This window comes from Pteronotus mesoamericanus, unplaced genomic scaffold (genome assembly GCF_021234165.1).
Source record: "Pteronotus mesoamericanus isolate MK-2021 breed Mesoamerican mustached bat unplaced genomic scaffold, CSHL_Meso_final scaffold_174, whole genome shotgun sequence".
NCBI classification, from domain to species: Eukaryota; Metazoa; Chordata; class Mammalia; order Chiroptera; family Mormoopidae; genus Pteronotus; species Pteronotus mesoamericanus.
This window is the reverse complement of record NW_026555309.1, coordinates 36045207-36059321: the sequence shown is the minus strand read 5'-3', so window position 1 is coordinate 36059321 and position 14115 is coordinate 36045207. Positions and strand designations below refer to the sequence as shown.

The following is a 14115-nucleotide window of genomic DNA, read 5'->3' as shown; positions in this document are numbered from 1 at the left end:
AGTCTTGGCTATCAGGAAAGGTTAAGAAGACTTAGTTATCTGTTAAAAAGTGAATGTGTAACCATCATGTTACCTTTTGTCATTTCCTGTGGCATATTGGTCAGCAGGTGATTTATTAGCTTCCTGCTCTATTAATGATTTATCTGTTATCACTACACATGACCTATATTACAATAGTCTAATCTACAGCCTTTCAAGAAAGTTCGGGAATATCCATGAGATCTGACATGCAGGCTGGAAAAAGGTTTTTATGGAACAGCATTCTTTGGCCTACCTTTTGCCATGTGCAGATCATCAAATGAAGTTTATCAGCATCCTGAGTGGAGGCCACACACGCTGGTCCTCGGGAGAGCCAAGGGCCTCGAGACAAAGAACTTTCAACATGTACCTTCTTTATAGAAAGTTCAGGGCTTGAAGTCAGCCAGGAACACAGACCCAAAATATGGGGGGAGTTCACAAGGCAAGGAACTCTTCTTATCTTAGGCATCTTTGTTTAGTCATGGTGTGCCCTTGGAAAGTAAAATCTGTAACACAGAACAGGCTTTCAGGTGTCATAAAAGTAACCAGAGTCTGAAAATGGGGATCTCGCGTCTTGCTATGCTTAGCCCAGAATCAGGAAATGAAAAGTCAGAAATGAAAATATTCATTTTGCACATTAACACTGGCAAATTTTTGGAAAAACAAAAAGTGGTTTTTTTTTTAATTGATGTTAATACATTTTAATTACAAAGGGCTAGATCAATGGTCCTAGTTGTAATCATAGTATCAAAGTGGTCTTGAGACAGAAGGGAATTTACAAGGTACTGGTCTAACCTGACGCTTTAGAGTTATAAAAATAAAAGCCCACAAAGAGAAAGGGACAGCTCCCGGTCCCCAGCTGAATACAGAGAAGCAGGATGGGGCAGGGCAACCTGTGAGGGAGATGAGCAGAGACTTACATGTCCTTGAACTGACATTGTGAGCAGCTACCTGCTTTGCTTCATCCTGATCGATCTGCCTCTGATTATAATCAAATCTCTTTACACAAATTCAACTAAGCTTATGAACTTTAAAAAATTAAATTAATTAAATAAACACTTATTATTAATTCGTAAAGAAAAAATAAAACTACCTGAGAAAATATTGCTTCGTTCATGTGACATGTATATTCCTAAAAGCCCATAAGGTTAATTTTTAGAGTTAAAATACATTTTCGACACTTGGCTCACTTCGCAGATTGAATTCAGTGTAGTTAACTACTCACCTTCTTGAAACACTGCCTGGCCCTTCTAGACATCGCATTCTTCCCGTTTCCCTTGGTTGTTGCTTACGGCTCCTCCTCTGTCTCCTCTACGTCCTCTGTCCCGCAGGTAAGAGCCGGCCTCCCTAAGGCTCAGCCCAGACTCCTCTCCTTTTCTCTCCTCTCCTCTTCTCTACCCTCACACTCTCCATCCGCCTGACTTACGACTTACATCTAGGCTGATGGCTCCCCAAGGCATCTCTTACCCCTGCGTCCTCCATATCCACATATGCCCGTGTGATAGCACCACCTGGCTGTCTGATAAACATCTCACACTTCACATGATTCAAAGCCCAAAATCGTGGTCCCCGGCGCCATGACTTCTGCCTCACACCCAGACTTCCTCACCTCGGTTAGTGGCGCCATCTTCTATTCAGGGGCCTGGAGCCTCAAATCTGGGAGAGACATCCTTAATTCTCCTTTCTCCTCTGTCCCCACATCCAACCCACCTGCTAGTCCCTTTGACTCCACTCCCGAATCGCTGCCCCCCTCTAAAGGCCACCTCTGCACCCAGGCCACCTGCGTCTCTCACCTGCCCCACCCCAGGAGCCTCCTTACCTGTGTCTGGACTCCTGCCCTGCTGCCTGAATGTTCCTGCACACACGCCTGGGCTAACCTTTTAAACACCGAATCAGAATATGCAGCTCCCCTGCCTAAAATTCCTTAGCGATTTCACAGTTCCCCCCAAATGATCTCAGAACCCCTCGCCATAGCCTGCAAAGCCCTACTGATGGCTGCCACCGTCGCTCCACGCTCCCCCTCCAGCTTCCAAGCTGGCACCTTTTCTGTTTTTCAATGCACCAAAGCCCTTTGACCTCAGGGCCTCTTTTTTTCTGGCCTGGAGTCACCTTCCCCAGCTCTTCGAATGCTGAGTCTCTTCTTCAGGTCTCAACCCCTGGCCTCCTCCTTCCTGCCCCTACCACTGACCTCCCCCATTACTCACCTTCTCACGTCCCTGTTCATTTCCATCAGAGCCTTGCACTCTTCAAAATCTGTAATTATGTTGGCCATGTCTTTGTCTACATCTCTACGTTGCCTGCGATACAGTGTAAGCTCCACAGGTTCAGACTTGGTCCTGTGACCAGCAGAGTACCTGGCACATAGTAGACACTCAGTCAATTATCTGTTTAATGGATTTTGCAATTAGTGGAGGAGACTGCACTAAGGAATCAATCTCCTTTAAAACAATGCTAATGGGAAACAATTTAAGAATTACAGGATCACACACAGACTCAGTCATCTTTGGGTATGTAGGAGACAATCCTAGTCTTCCCAACCTGCATTGGTTCAAAGTGAGAAAAACCTGTGTATGTCTCACGCACACACACACACAGATTTTTCCAGCCAGATTATCCATTCATTTAAAGAATTCATTTTGCATGAATTAAACTGCTGCCCAAGAAATTAATATCCCTTGGAGTTCTTCATAATAAAATCTGGCCAATGGGAGACAGCTTTCTAAAGAATTCATCGCTCTCAGTCACTCGCTCAGCAAATACCTGTCGTAGGCAGCTGCTGCTATTTCCATGTGACAAGTGCCATCCAAGTGCTATGGAGACAGAAAGGGGAAGAGGAGATAGTCATTGTCCCTGGGAAGTCCTATTCTGGGGTGAGAACATGTAAACAGGGAAACAAATTAAAAACAATGCTCCCTTTAGGCCTAAGGAGATCTGAAATGAGGCTCAGTCTGGGGAGAAAGACCAGAATAAAAAGGAATCTTATACACTGGTGGTGGGAAGGATTTCATCCATCGGGGCTTTTTATTATCTGCCCTACAAATACCTGAAGTATAAAAATGCTTCCAAACTCTAAATGCATTAATTTACTTCGGTAAAATTAAGAACTGAATCTAACATTCCTCTCTGTAGCTTACTCCCACAAATCAACAGAGATTGTAAAAGCTATTTCTAGTGAGAGAAGAATAGTGTAGAAAAAAATGTCCTGCACTCAAGAGATTTTCAAACTGTAAGGAATCTTAGGAATAATTAAGTATATCATATCTTTAGTGTAACTACTTCCTGTTTTGAAGATGAGTAGGAGGCCTAGTCTCTCTCCCAAGATAACATGGTGATGATGTGACTGGAGTGAGTAGAAAAATACCGCTCAAGAACACTTGGGTCTGCCTTGTACCTTCATGTCTTCATCCTGTCTCTCTAGTTCTCAGCAGTGGGCAGAGGGGTGCCAGCTGCAGCGTGGACTAGAAATAAAACCAGTCACGTGCTGAGCGCAGACCTGCCACTCCGCTTGGCATGCAGAATGTTGTTCTTGGGTCTTCTTGAGTCCACATCTTTCTACACCATTAAAGTTTCTTGTAGCCCTTGAAACAAAGCAAAATAATAAAGTGGGTGAGGGATGACCTGGAGGAGGCAGCCTGCATCACGATGCTACATGATTTTCTTTTGTTTTGTCTTGTTGTTACTACTTTCTCTGATGAACCATCTGTCCTCCCTGATGGCCTCTGCTCGCTGCCCTGCAAGTAAGTTTTCCGAGCTCTATCTGCGGTCTTTGATTCTCATCTGTGAGCTCTGGCTCTCCACTTCTCAAGACGCTAACACCCTCTGTGTGGAGGGCTCTCTGGTCTGGCTGTACCCCTGGCTTCCCAGCCAAGCCCATCTCCTCTTTGTCCCACCCTCTGAATTCTTCGCTGTGGGGGTCTTCTGGCACCTCAACTCTGCTCTTTCCCTCCCAGAGCAGCTCCTTCTTTGATTGCCTGATTGCCCCATTGCTGAAGATATCAGCCCCGAATCCCACTCACTCCCACTTGAAACTTTGGATTCTTTTTGATCATCTCCCCTTTGCTACACTATTCGAGTTCAGACATCCTCGTCTAGATTAACTCCCGAAGCCACCTCCACTCTCCCTCCCCCCTGAACACACCACACTCCTGGCTGCCTGCTGATCAGTGTCCAAATGGCGCTCAGTAGTTCTAATGATATCTCCTGCACGCCCTTCCCTCCAGCCCTTTCAAATTCCTGCCTCTCCATAACTCCCAGGGTTGTGCCCATATCCTCATGAAGTCTACCTCATTCTTTTGGGCCACCATTTCTTCTTTCCCGACTTCTACAATATACCTTGTTTATAATAGTCACTTAGTACCTCAATGATATCCTGGCTTCCAATTCTACTTTTTAATATTGGATTCCTTACAAGTAAAATTTAATTTCTTGGAGGGCAAGCACTCAGTTTCATACCTTCCTTTCCTCTGCCCATGGTCCTACACAATGCGAGAACTCTCCTGACCTAGTGATCGATCAATACAGATGTGCTAATGGAGGACTGCCAGCTTCTGGAATTCTGCAGTGGAGGCCCCAAGCAGTGGTTCATATTCACCAGCCAACACCGAAGCAAAGCTCACGACAAAATCCACAGGATGGAGCCATTAGAAGAAGGACACTGCATGGGAGCATGGGCAGCTATTGAATGTGTCCAACCGCAGGAGGGTCAGCTCCAGGCAGGACACCCAAGGGGTGCACAGAAAGCTGCACCAGTCATGAAAGTTCCCAGGGGAAGAGCACTTAGCTCCTCTTGGTGGCTCCAGTGTCAATCCCCAGCCTCTGAGTGGGCTCCAAGCATCCTGTGCTGCTATTACTACCTTCTCCTATCCTTACAACCTCTCCCTTTCCCCTTTTCTTTCTCTCTCTTACTTCCCATCTGCTGTTCCTTTTGCCCTTCTGTAGCAGCCATCTCTGGTTTTGGCCAATCTACTCTCTATTCACCCTGCTTTTACGGAGAGCAGCCCAATTTTCTCTGGGCAACTACCCCTCCCCCATTCGCAGACCACATGACTTTGGCGGGGGGTAGGCTCCTCTTGCAGCTCTAGAGGTGACATAAAATCCGATCCTTAGACCCTCTCCCCAGCTATGTCGACCTGTTCAGACATGAGCTTGGGTCCCAGTTAGGGCCAGAGAACCAGACCTGGACATATGGTCAAACTTAGGGCAAAGGAAAGCTCTCATTTTCTTCTCCCTGGTTTTGGAATTGTGAGGATGAAAACATGGCTCCACTGGCAGCCATCCTGCCTTTGAGAAGGTGGATCCCTCAGAGGGAAAGCAGAACCGAGAAACAGAGGCAGACAGCAGGTCCCAGGGATATATTCCGAGTAGCTAGATGCAGCTAAGCCTGAAGGTAACTACCTTTTCGAATTACGCGAACCACTAAGTTCCTGGTTTGCATAAGTTGCTGTGAGTCCAGTTTTTCATCACCTGCAATCAAAAGAGTCTCAGTGTATCTTCCTAAATCCAAATTGTTCACAGGACTTCAGGTCTGGAAGTAAATATGGAGATGAAATCTAACTCTTACGCATAGGTACTAGAAACCCAGGAACTGAAGAGTGTGTGACTGTGGTATGATCACACCCTGAAGTTGTACCAGATCCAGTCTAAAACCCAGGTCTTTGCTCTCCCAAGGCTATGGTTTTTCTGCCACAAAAATGCTCTATTCAATCAAGGTGTTTTTCTTGCATGGCTGTTGTATTTCCCCAGCTAGAGCACAGACCCCGGATAGAGCAGGGGTGGGGGCTGTGTCCCAGGTTTCTCACCTGCCCCATAGCCTGGCCTGTGGCCACTATGCAATAGGCACTTGTTCGCCGATTACTGGGTTAAGAAGGCTTCTGGTTCTATGATATTTTTGAAAATTGTTTTCGTGTTTGCAAGGTGAAATGTGTTACTTTCACGGTTTTGACTCTGGGAAAGTACAGGAGTGCAGAATGTGGTTTCTTCAGCAGCTAAAATCATTCCCTGTAGATTTTGGTCTTTCTGTCTTAGTCAAGCAACAACTTCTATTAAGGAGCCATTACATGCAGACACTGGGGATTTGCCAAGCAATATGCTTGTCTCTGCTCTTTGGAATTTATTAACTAATGTGGAGGAGAAAGAAAAACTATAAACAAACATGACAAAATATTAATATTTTCACTTTTGTTTATGTAGAGGAAAATATCAGTCTAAAATCAATTATAATTTTTGAATTCCATTTATATTACACTAAATAAATAAAATATTATTAATTCTCCCTGCAGAAATAGATATTAGGCAAGTGATCAACTTGATTATTATATTTAGAAAATCAGTCTGTGTGTTTTTGTTATTTTGAATAATGTATGGCTACAAAATAATCTGAAACGCTGTGGTCTTGTTATCACGTGACATGAAATCTTTTCCAACATATTTCTAAATGAAAATTTTATTGAATACAAAATACACAGCATAATGTATTTGCTGTGAGAATCATGACAACTGATGAGGCTTTTTTTATTATTTTGTTTTTTGTTTTTTTGTTTTTAGATGTATTAGTTTCCCAGGAATGCTGTAACAAAGTACCACAAATCAAGTGTCTTAAAAACAACAGAAATGTACGTTTCACAGTTCTGGAAGCCAAGATCAAGGTGCCCTGCTCCCTCTGGAACCCACAGAGCAGAACCCCCCACTGCTGCCCCTCACCTCTTCCTGGTGTCTGATGATGGCCGTCAGTCCTTGGTGTCCTTGACTTGCAGCTAAATCACCCCAGTCTCCCCCTCGGTCATGATACGGCCTTCGCCGTGTGTGTGTGTCTTCACAGGGCACTTTCCTCTTAGAGAGACACGAGTTATGAGGGGTTGGGGCCCACCCTAATGATCTCTTCTTAACTCCATTGCATCTGCAAAGGCCCTATTCCCAAATAAAGTCACATTCACAGGTTCTGAGGATTAGGACTCCAATGTGCCTTTTTGGGGTGAGCGGAGGGAAGGAAATATAATTTAACTCCTAACAAATGTATAAGTAACATTTTAAAGAAGTGTTAGAAACTTAACCTTTGTAGGCAATACAGAGGGAAAGAATCTCTTTGGCAAGACTGGTGGATGACTTGCTATTGAGATTCTCAGGTTAGAGGGGAAATGAGAACTTTGGCTGGCATGCCCACTTTGAGAACCACTGAAACCCAAGAGGGTAAAGAAATAGGCCAAGTATAATAAAGAGATTATTACACAGCACCTGTAATAACGTAAAATCACTAAATATTTATAATAATACAAAGAACCCTAATCTTCCCTCCCTGTGCCCCAATACTCTTCAGTGCCTTCTCTCCCCACTCACATCTTCCCAGGCAGTGACCTGTCTTCCCTCTGGGCCTCCTGCCCTGACCCCCTCCCAGGAACTCCTCAGAGGAATTCTCCTTCCCCTGCTGTGGCTTAGAACTGTCCCAGCCACCTCACCACATGCCCATCCAACTGCGGAGGAGGAAAGGAGGAGATGATATCGGAATACTTGTGTTTCTGTCACATCTGGACTCAACTATAGGCAAATTTAAATAATCAAGAGGTGGCTATAGTAGTGGTGACCTTGTAAAAAATTTTTTTTAAGTGTGTCAACTTCCTACTTGGCCTCTAAGCTGTGTGTCTTTCACCACCCTGCAGCCATAAAGTATCCACAGCTCTTCCTTACTCATTTCCTGTGCTTAGTAACTCAGTACATGCAACAGAGCGTGTCTCCACAATGAACACTGTGCACCTGATTGCCCTGTTCCTCCTGGACTTTGAGCGTCAACAGTGGAGGATAGGAGAGGAAGGGAGGGTGAGAGACGTCACTGATCAAGGGTTCTAGGAGGGTCAGTGATGCAGAGGTTGGTTCACAGAGGTGGGGCAGGGAGGGCTTGGCCCTGAGAGGTCTAAGGCTGGGGAAAGGAGAAAGTGAACTATAGAACGCAAATTAGAAACCAAAGAAAAATCATAATGACGGGCCAAAGCGTTAGTTGTAATTTATATCTTCTTGTCTTCTCCCCCATTCCACAGTCAGTTCCTGGAGGAGAGTTTTGTCTTGTTTACCCTGTATTCCCAGCCCTCATCCCTCTGCCTGGCACACAGATACTCCAGTCTCTCTGACCATCTTTCATTTCTTCTTTTTTGCAAAGCTCTTTCCTACTACTGAGCCTTAGCCCAAACTAAGAATATCTGATCTGAACGCTTTTCTCTTCTCAAATGATGGGCTCCTCTTCATGCTCTGGGTCACAGCTTCAATGGGAGCTTCTTGCAGAGCACACAAACTGAAAAAAATTACATGCACACACACACTAGCCTTTATCACTGCATCCTATTTATTGTCTCCACAGCCCTACTACAACCTGCAATGGTTTCTTTCCTATGTAGCTTCCCCACTTGACTGCACATTCTAGGAAGAAAAAATTCATGTTCATCTTGTCCACTCTTGTAGCCCCAGCAATCAGCACATCCAAAGCTTTCAATGAATAAAGATTAAAGAATAAAAGAATGAATATATATACTCCGAATTTTAATACTGTATTACATGGGAATTTTGGCATAGACTAAAAATGGCATCGTAGACCAGAAAAGGAAAGATGAATTATTTATTAACTACCTAGAATCGATTGAATAACCAAAATGAAAGCTGATTCTGTTCCTTCCTTACTCTATATCAAAATCAATTCCAAATGGATCATATATGTAAGCCTTTAAAAATGAAGTAATTAAAAGAACACAAAGCAAATGTAGAAGAAGTTTAAATCATCTTAATGCAGAAATTTTTCTGAGCAAGCCAAAGAAGAAAAGATTGATATATTTAAATATGTAAACACCAACACTTTCTTCACACTCAAAACGTACTCAGAGACCAAAGACCAACAACAAATTGGGGGAAAATGATTGTTACACTTGACAAAAGTGCAGATCTTATTATAAACCAAAAATTGCTACAAGTAAATAATGGAAAGACTAATAACTCAAAATAAAAACAGAGGACATAAGTAGACCACAGAAAAACTCATACGAAGGGCTTTTAAGAAATGAGATATATAGTTTTAAGAATATCAAAGGAATGTACACTAAATAGTGAGATAACGACTTTTCATCTCTGAATTGGCGTAAGTGAAAAACTGTGAATAATGTTTAGCATTGGCCAGGATGTGGGGCAGTGAGCACAGGCATACTATTGTGGGGAGGGGCATGCATTTGTCTTTTCAAAGTCTGCCTCATCCGTCCGCTGGCCTTTGAAAGTGGTTCAGCATTTTTTATATCTATGTGAAGAACAGCTTGGCAACATTTATGGTAACTTTAAATGCAGATACTCTTCTGCTAGCAATTGCGATCTAAGATTTTATTCTACAGATAAACATGGACTCAGAGGCAAAGACTCATGCAGAAGACCAAAACAACTGAAACGACCGTGAATATTCTGTGGACTGATGAAATAAGGTTTGGTTCACACCCATAATAAACTACCATACTGGGGGGAAAATATGCCAATGACCTGTATCTTTTTAGTATATGAAGCATGCAAGGTATGGACCAGAATGTATTATACAAACTCATTGGTTGAATAGGGGGAAAAAGCAGCCCAGAGGTGGATAGACAGACAATCAGATAGACAGATACACATGGCTGTGTATATATACCATTTCTGGAAGGATTCACAAGAAACTGCTGGGGGAAGGGCTGGAGGTCAGCAGGCTTACTTTTCATGATACCTTTTCATATTATTAAAAAAATTTTTTTTGCTAACTGCACATATTACTTTTTAATTTAAAAACTAGTTGAGTTATAAAATGACGTTACCATAACTCAATGTAGCCCTCAAAAAGATTTTCTGTACTAATAATAGTAATATTAGTAAAATAGAAAGATTGTTCAGTCTTGTTTGGTTAAGGTAGGACATTTTAAATGAACACACAAATTAATAAAATAACTTTTTCAATAATCCAGAAGTGAGATCAGTTTAGCCCTTTAGTTGTGAATAAGTTATTCAACTTAAAAAGCCTATACTTGATTGATAAACACATATTTTATTTTAAAAAGATGGCATGCCAAGGCAGAGTGGACAGGTTAAGCTCATTTGCAGCTATGGCCACGCCTTCCCCATCCCCAATAATGTATTCAAATTCAGTGCCAAAAGTTACTTATTAAACTCAAGAGATATTAGGTCCTGGGAAAACCATTATAAACTTGGCCTTCAAGAGAGCTGATCTTTTAACAACTATCTCAGAAAGACGAAAATGGGCAATCATCACGTAAGTATTTATTGCCTTTGGGAATCGAACAAAGTTTTCATTTTGGTTATAGCATGTGTAGAAAGTTAAACTATTAAATTATGATTGATACTTCTATACTTTATTATTATGATTAACCCTTATTACTGGTTTTAACAATAGCATACCATACTTTTAAATGCATTTGAAATGTACTTTTCTCCATTAGTCAAAAATCTCTTAGGAGGGAGATTAAGATTATGATTAAGATTCTTTTAGAGAAGTGTTTACAACAAGGTAATAAACAGGGCCTTGCAGAGAGCAAAACGGTTAATATGTATTTGTTACCTAGTGGGTAGCAAAGTTGCACAGAAGTTTCTAGACCACCTCCATCAGAATTTTGCAGCGAAGACAGGTTCTGTTACAAATGTCAATAGATCAAGGTAAAATTATGCTCCAAAAAGGCCATGTTTCTTGGATTGAAAGGTGAAAATATTCTAGTTTGATTTCTAAACAGCATCAAACAACCAGATACTTGCAAATATCCATGAAATGGGCTCAACGTTTTACTTTTCTTCCGAAATGCCTAGGCTCATGTGAATAACACATCTAAACCATTAATAACTAAAAACTGCCTAAAATGCTGCCATTTAGAACCAGCTATGCACAAGGCAGGTCAGAGTAAGATCTTAACAAATGAATAGCTAAAGCTGTTGCAATAAGAATTTTAACAAGGTTTTGTGGCACCTGTTATAGCTTCCCACAGCAAGAATGATTTATTGTGTGTACACCAGGAGCAAAGAGAATAAAGCTTCCAAATTTTCTGTAAACTCTAACTTTGCTAATACGGGTTTTTTTCCTTTGCTATAAATTAAACTTGCACTAAAAGATGGTTGCGAACTTACAAATACCTTCTTCCGAGAGGCATTATTTTCTTAAATCATCTATAAACAACATTACATACTAGCCAAGGTTATGAGCCTTGCAGTCAGTATATCTTTCAGAGAAACTGGAACCTACTCTTAAAATGCTTGTGACAAGAGGACCTTAGGAGCCATGTCTTGTCCCTGCATTGGCAATTTAGGAGGACATTTCATCCTTTGAAAGGCAACCCCCTGGGGCAGCTGGCTTTTGAGAGCTGTCTAGCATTTTTATATATTTCTCTTTTGAATCCTCAGAGCCACTCGTACTCCCTCTCGAAAGGCAGTCAACAGGTGCCCAAAGGGGACGCCTCACCCTCGAGAGCCGTGCGCCCCCTCAGCCACCCATCAGGGAGCGGACAGCCAGAGGCCCATCAGCCTGTAAGCACTTCTTTTTCCCTCCATGTCATAGGTGGGACTGGGTTTTCTTATGGGCCCAGTATCACTCACCACAGACTTGTCATATTGGACACAGTCCTCCAGTCTGACAATGTCATCATCAGGTATTAAAAAAATTTCCATCAGAAAATGTTTGCTATAATATTTACAGCTAATGTAAAAATGTAACTTAAGAACTGAGCTTACATTTCCAACACTGTCCCCTTAACAGTGCCTAAAACAGGACAGCATGAGGCTATGAATAGCCATGGTGACATTTTTGAAAATGCTAATAGAATTTAACATGTGCCCAAGGAATGAATATGTTCTAAGACCGTGTTTCTAAATAAGCAAATGTAAGACCTTTTCACAGGACAAAAAAAGTTGTCCCAGTAATGACTTATATGACTTGCATTAGAAAATAACTTGAATATGTCTAAACTTAAAACAATGCTTGTAGTTCTGAAGCAACTATACCACCAAAACAAGTTTAAAAAATTAAATAGAAAGGAAAAAAATTACATACTAGCAAAACGCAAGTCGATGATGTACAAATGTATGTTATTGCTTTAGTATCATAGACAGCATTATTGTGCTGGATTAAATGGTTGCGCTCAATGGAAAAACTGTTCAGATGGGTAGGACGTGGTTTCTTTGGACTTACATCTTGTCTAAAATGTGGTGTGGTGTGTGACTTCTTAGTTCTCCTATCACGTTTCTCTATTCAAACTACTGAGAAGCTTTTGTCCATAAGACTCCTGTAATATAGTTGGGCCTTCTCTTGGCTAAAATGAGTGATTTTTACATCAAACTGCCCTTTGTTTTCGCGCTTTTATTATGAGCCTGCAACAATAAAGTGTGGCTATTTGGCATCTACACAGTCATAAGTAGACACACAAATGCAGACATTGAAATTGTGAGCCCTAGTCCTGAGTGGTCATCCTGAGGAGATGATGTGCTTTATATTAGTTTTGAAGTTATCAGCATTAACGACACTAATTTAAACAACCTACCAGGAAAGTTTTGAGTCCCCAAGAACGTGTCCGCAGATCAGGGTTCATGCATAACTGACGAACATTGCGCTAAAGCCATTAGTGTCTTGGCCAGGAGATGACAGTTTCCAAGGCACTATAATGGGGAATCCTAACCAATTCTGAAAACTGAAAATTACTTTTTTTTGCTTTATGTGTTTCCCCAATCCTTTTATCATCATTAACAATTTTTTTAAACTAAAGACCTCTTGTTTGTGACTACCTTATTTGATTGGTCCACATTGTTGCCTGGGCGCATGCTAGAAATGCAGGATCTCAGGCCCACGCAGACATGATGAATCAGAATCGGCATTTTAAACAAGGTCCTCAAGTGATTCTTATGCACGTTCAGGTCTAAGAAGTGCTGAGCTGGAGAACAAGTTCGCAAACTCGGATGCACGCTGGGGAGTTCTAGCAACCCCTGGTGCCTGAGCCCCACCCCCAGAAAGTCTGAATGAGCTGGCTCGGGGGTTGGCCTGGGCACTGGGATTTGTAAATGCTCCCCAGGCGATGCTCGTGGGCAGCAGAGTTTGAGAAGTGCTGACCTGGAGCATACCTCTGTCTCTACACGAACAGATCAGCACACTGCCCGCGAGGCAGGCGCCATTACGACTGCCCGTAGATGAAAACCCCCTGTAAGTGTGAGGACACCTGCTCTGCAGCCTGCTGTGGTGTTTGTAAACATGCGACGTTTATGACTTCCTTGTGCCAATATTTAGCCAACATAAATATTATCTAAAAGGGAGAAGAGTAGCAGGTGAATAGCAGGCCAGCTCAGATGAGGGTGGTTAGGAACACCTGGGAGCCATGTGACAAGAGGGGAATAGGCCCAGATTCCCAAGAAAAGAAGAGAGGCTCTGAAGGCAGGTAAAAATGTGACTGGGAATATGGGATAAAAGTGAGTTTGGCTTTAACCAACAGTGTGCATTAAAATGTGATCCAAAAGCCAAAGCAGCATCGTGAACCCCAAGCAGAAACCAGCCTAGACCAGGCGGTCATACCTCTTCTCTCAGGAAATGTTTTATACCAGAACGCTAGTCCTTCTGATTGCCACCGTGAGTCAGAGAGACCTTCGGACATCAAACAGGGCATGCACTAAAGCTCAACTTCTTTATTTAAATGCAGATTTCCCCTTCAAAGTCAAGCTGTATTGGAGACACAATTTCACAGTCTTGGCTTTGGGGTTTCTTGTCTATGGTAGATAAAATGCAGTCATTTAAAGAGGTGGGGGAAAGGCTTCAAGGACAAGTACACACACAGAAGGAAGAACATGCCAACTGAGAACCTGACACAAGAGGTCTCAAGCCATAGGAGCCTGGGCTTCTTAGTGGAGGGGGTGGAGTTGAGGCACCCTAGGGCACACTGGCCGGTCTGCTGCACCGCACAGCAACAGGAGCCCCAACGCCCAGGGACGAGGGGCACAACTGGGGTTTAAAAGGGCCTTCCGAAATGACATGATGATAATAACAGAAATCTGTCAAGTGCTTACTAGACTGTGAGCTGTTCTGAGAGCATTGGCTCTAGTCCTTGATATGTGAGCCCTTCATGTACTGAA

At 42.6% G+C, this 14115-nt stretch overlaps 1 protein-coding gene across 1 annotated transcript in view; it reads left to right on the top strand.

Moving 5' to 3' along the window:
• The first annotated feature begins 10258 nt into the window (after positions 1–10258).
• Positions 10259–14115, top strand: part of ANXA13 (annexin A13) — a 44477-nt gene continuing 40620 nt past the window's right edge. The window contains exons 1-2 of the mRNA XM_054590091.1: positions 10259–10273; positions 11410–11532. Of these exons, the coding sequence (XP_054446066.1) occupies positions 10259–10273; positions 11410–11532 (138 nt within the window). The remainder of the gene's footprint in view (positions 10274–11409; positions 11533–14115) is intronic.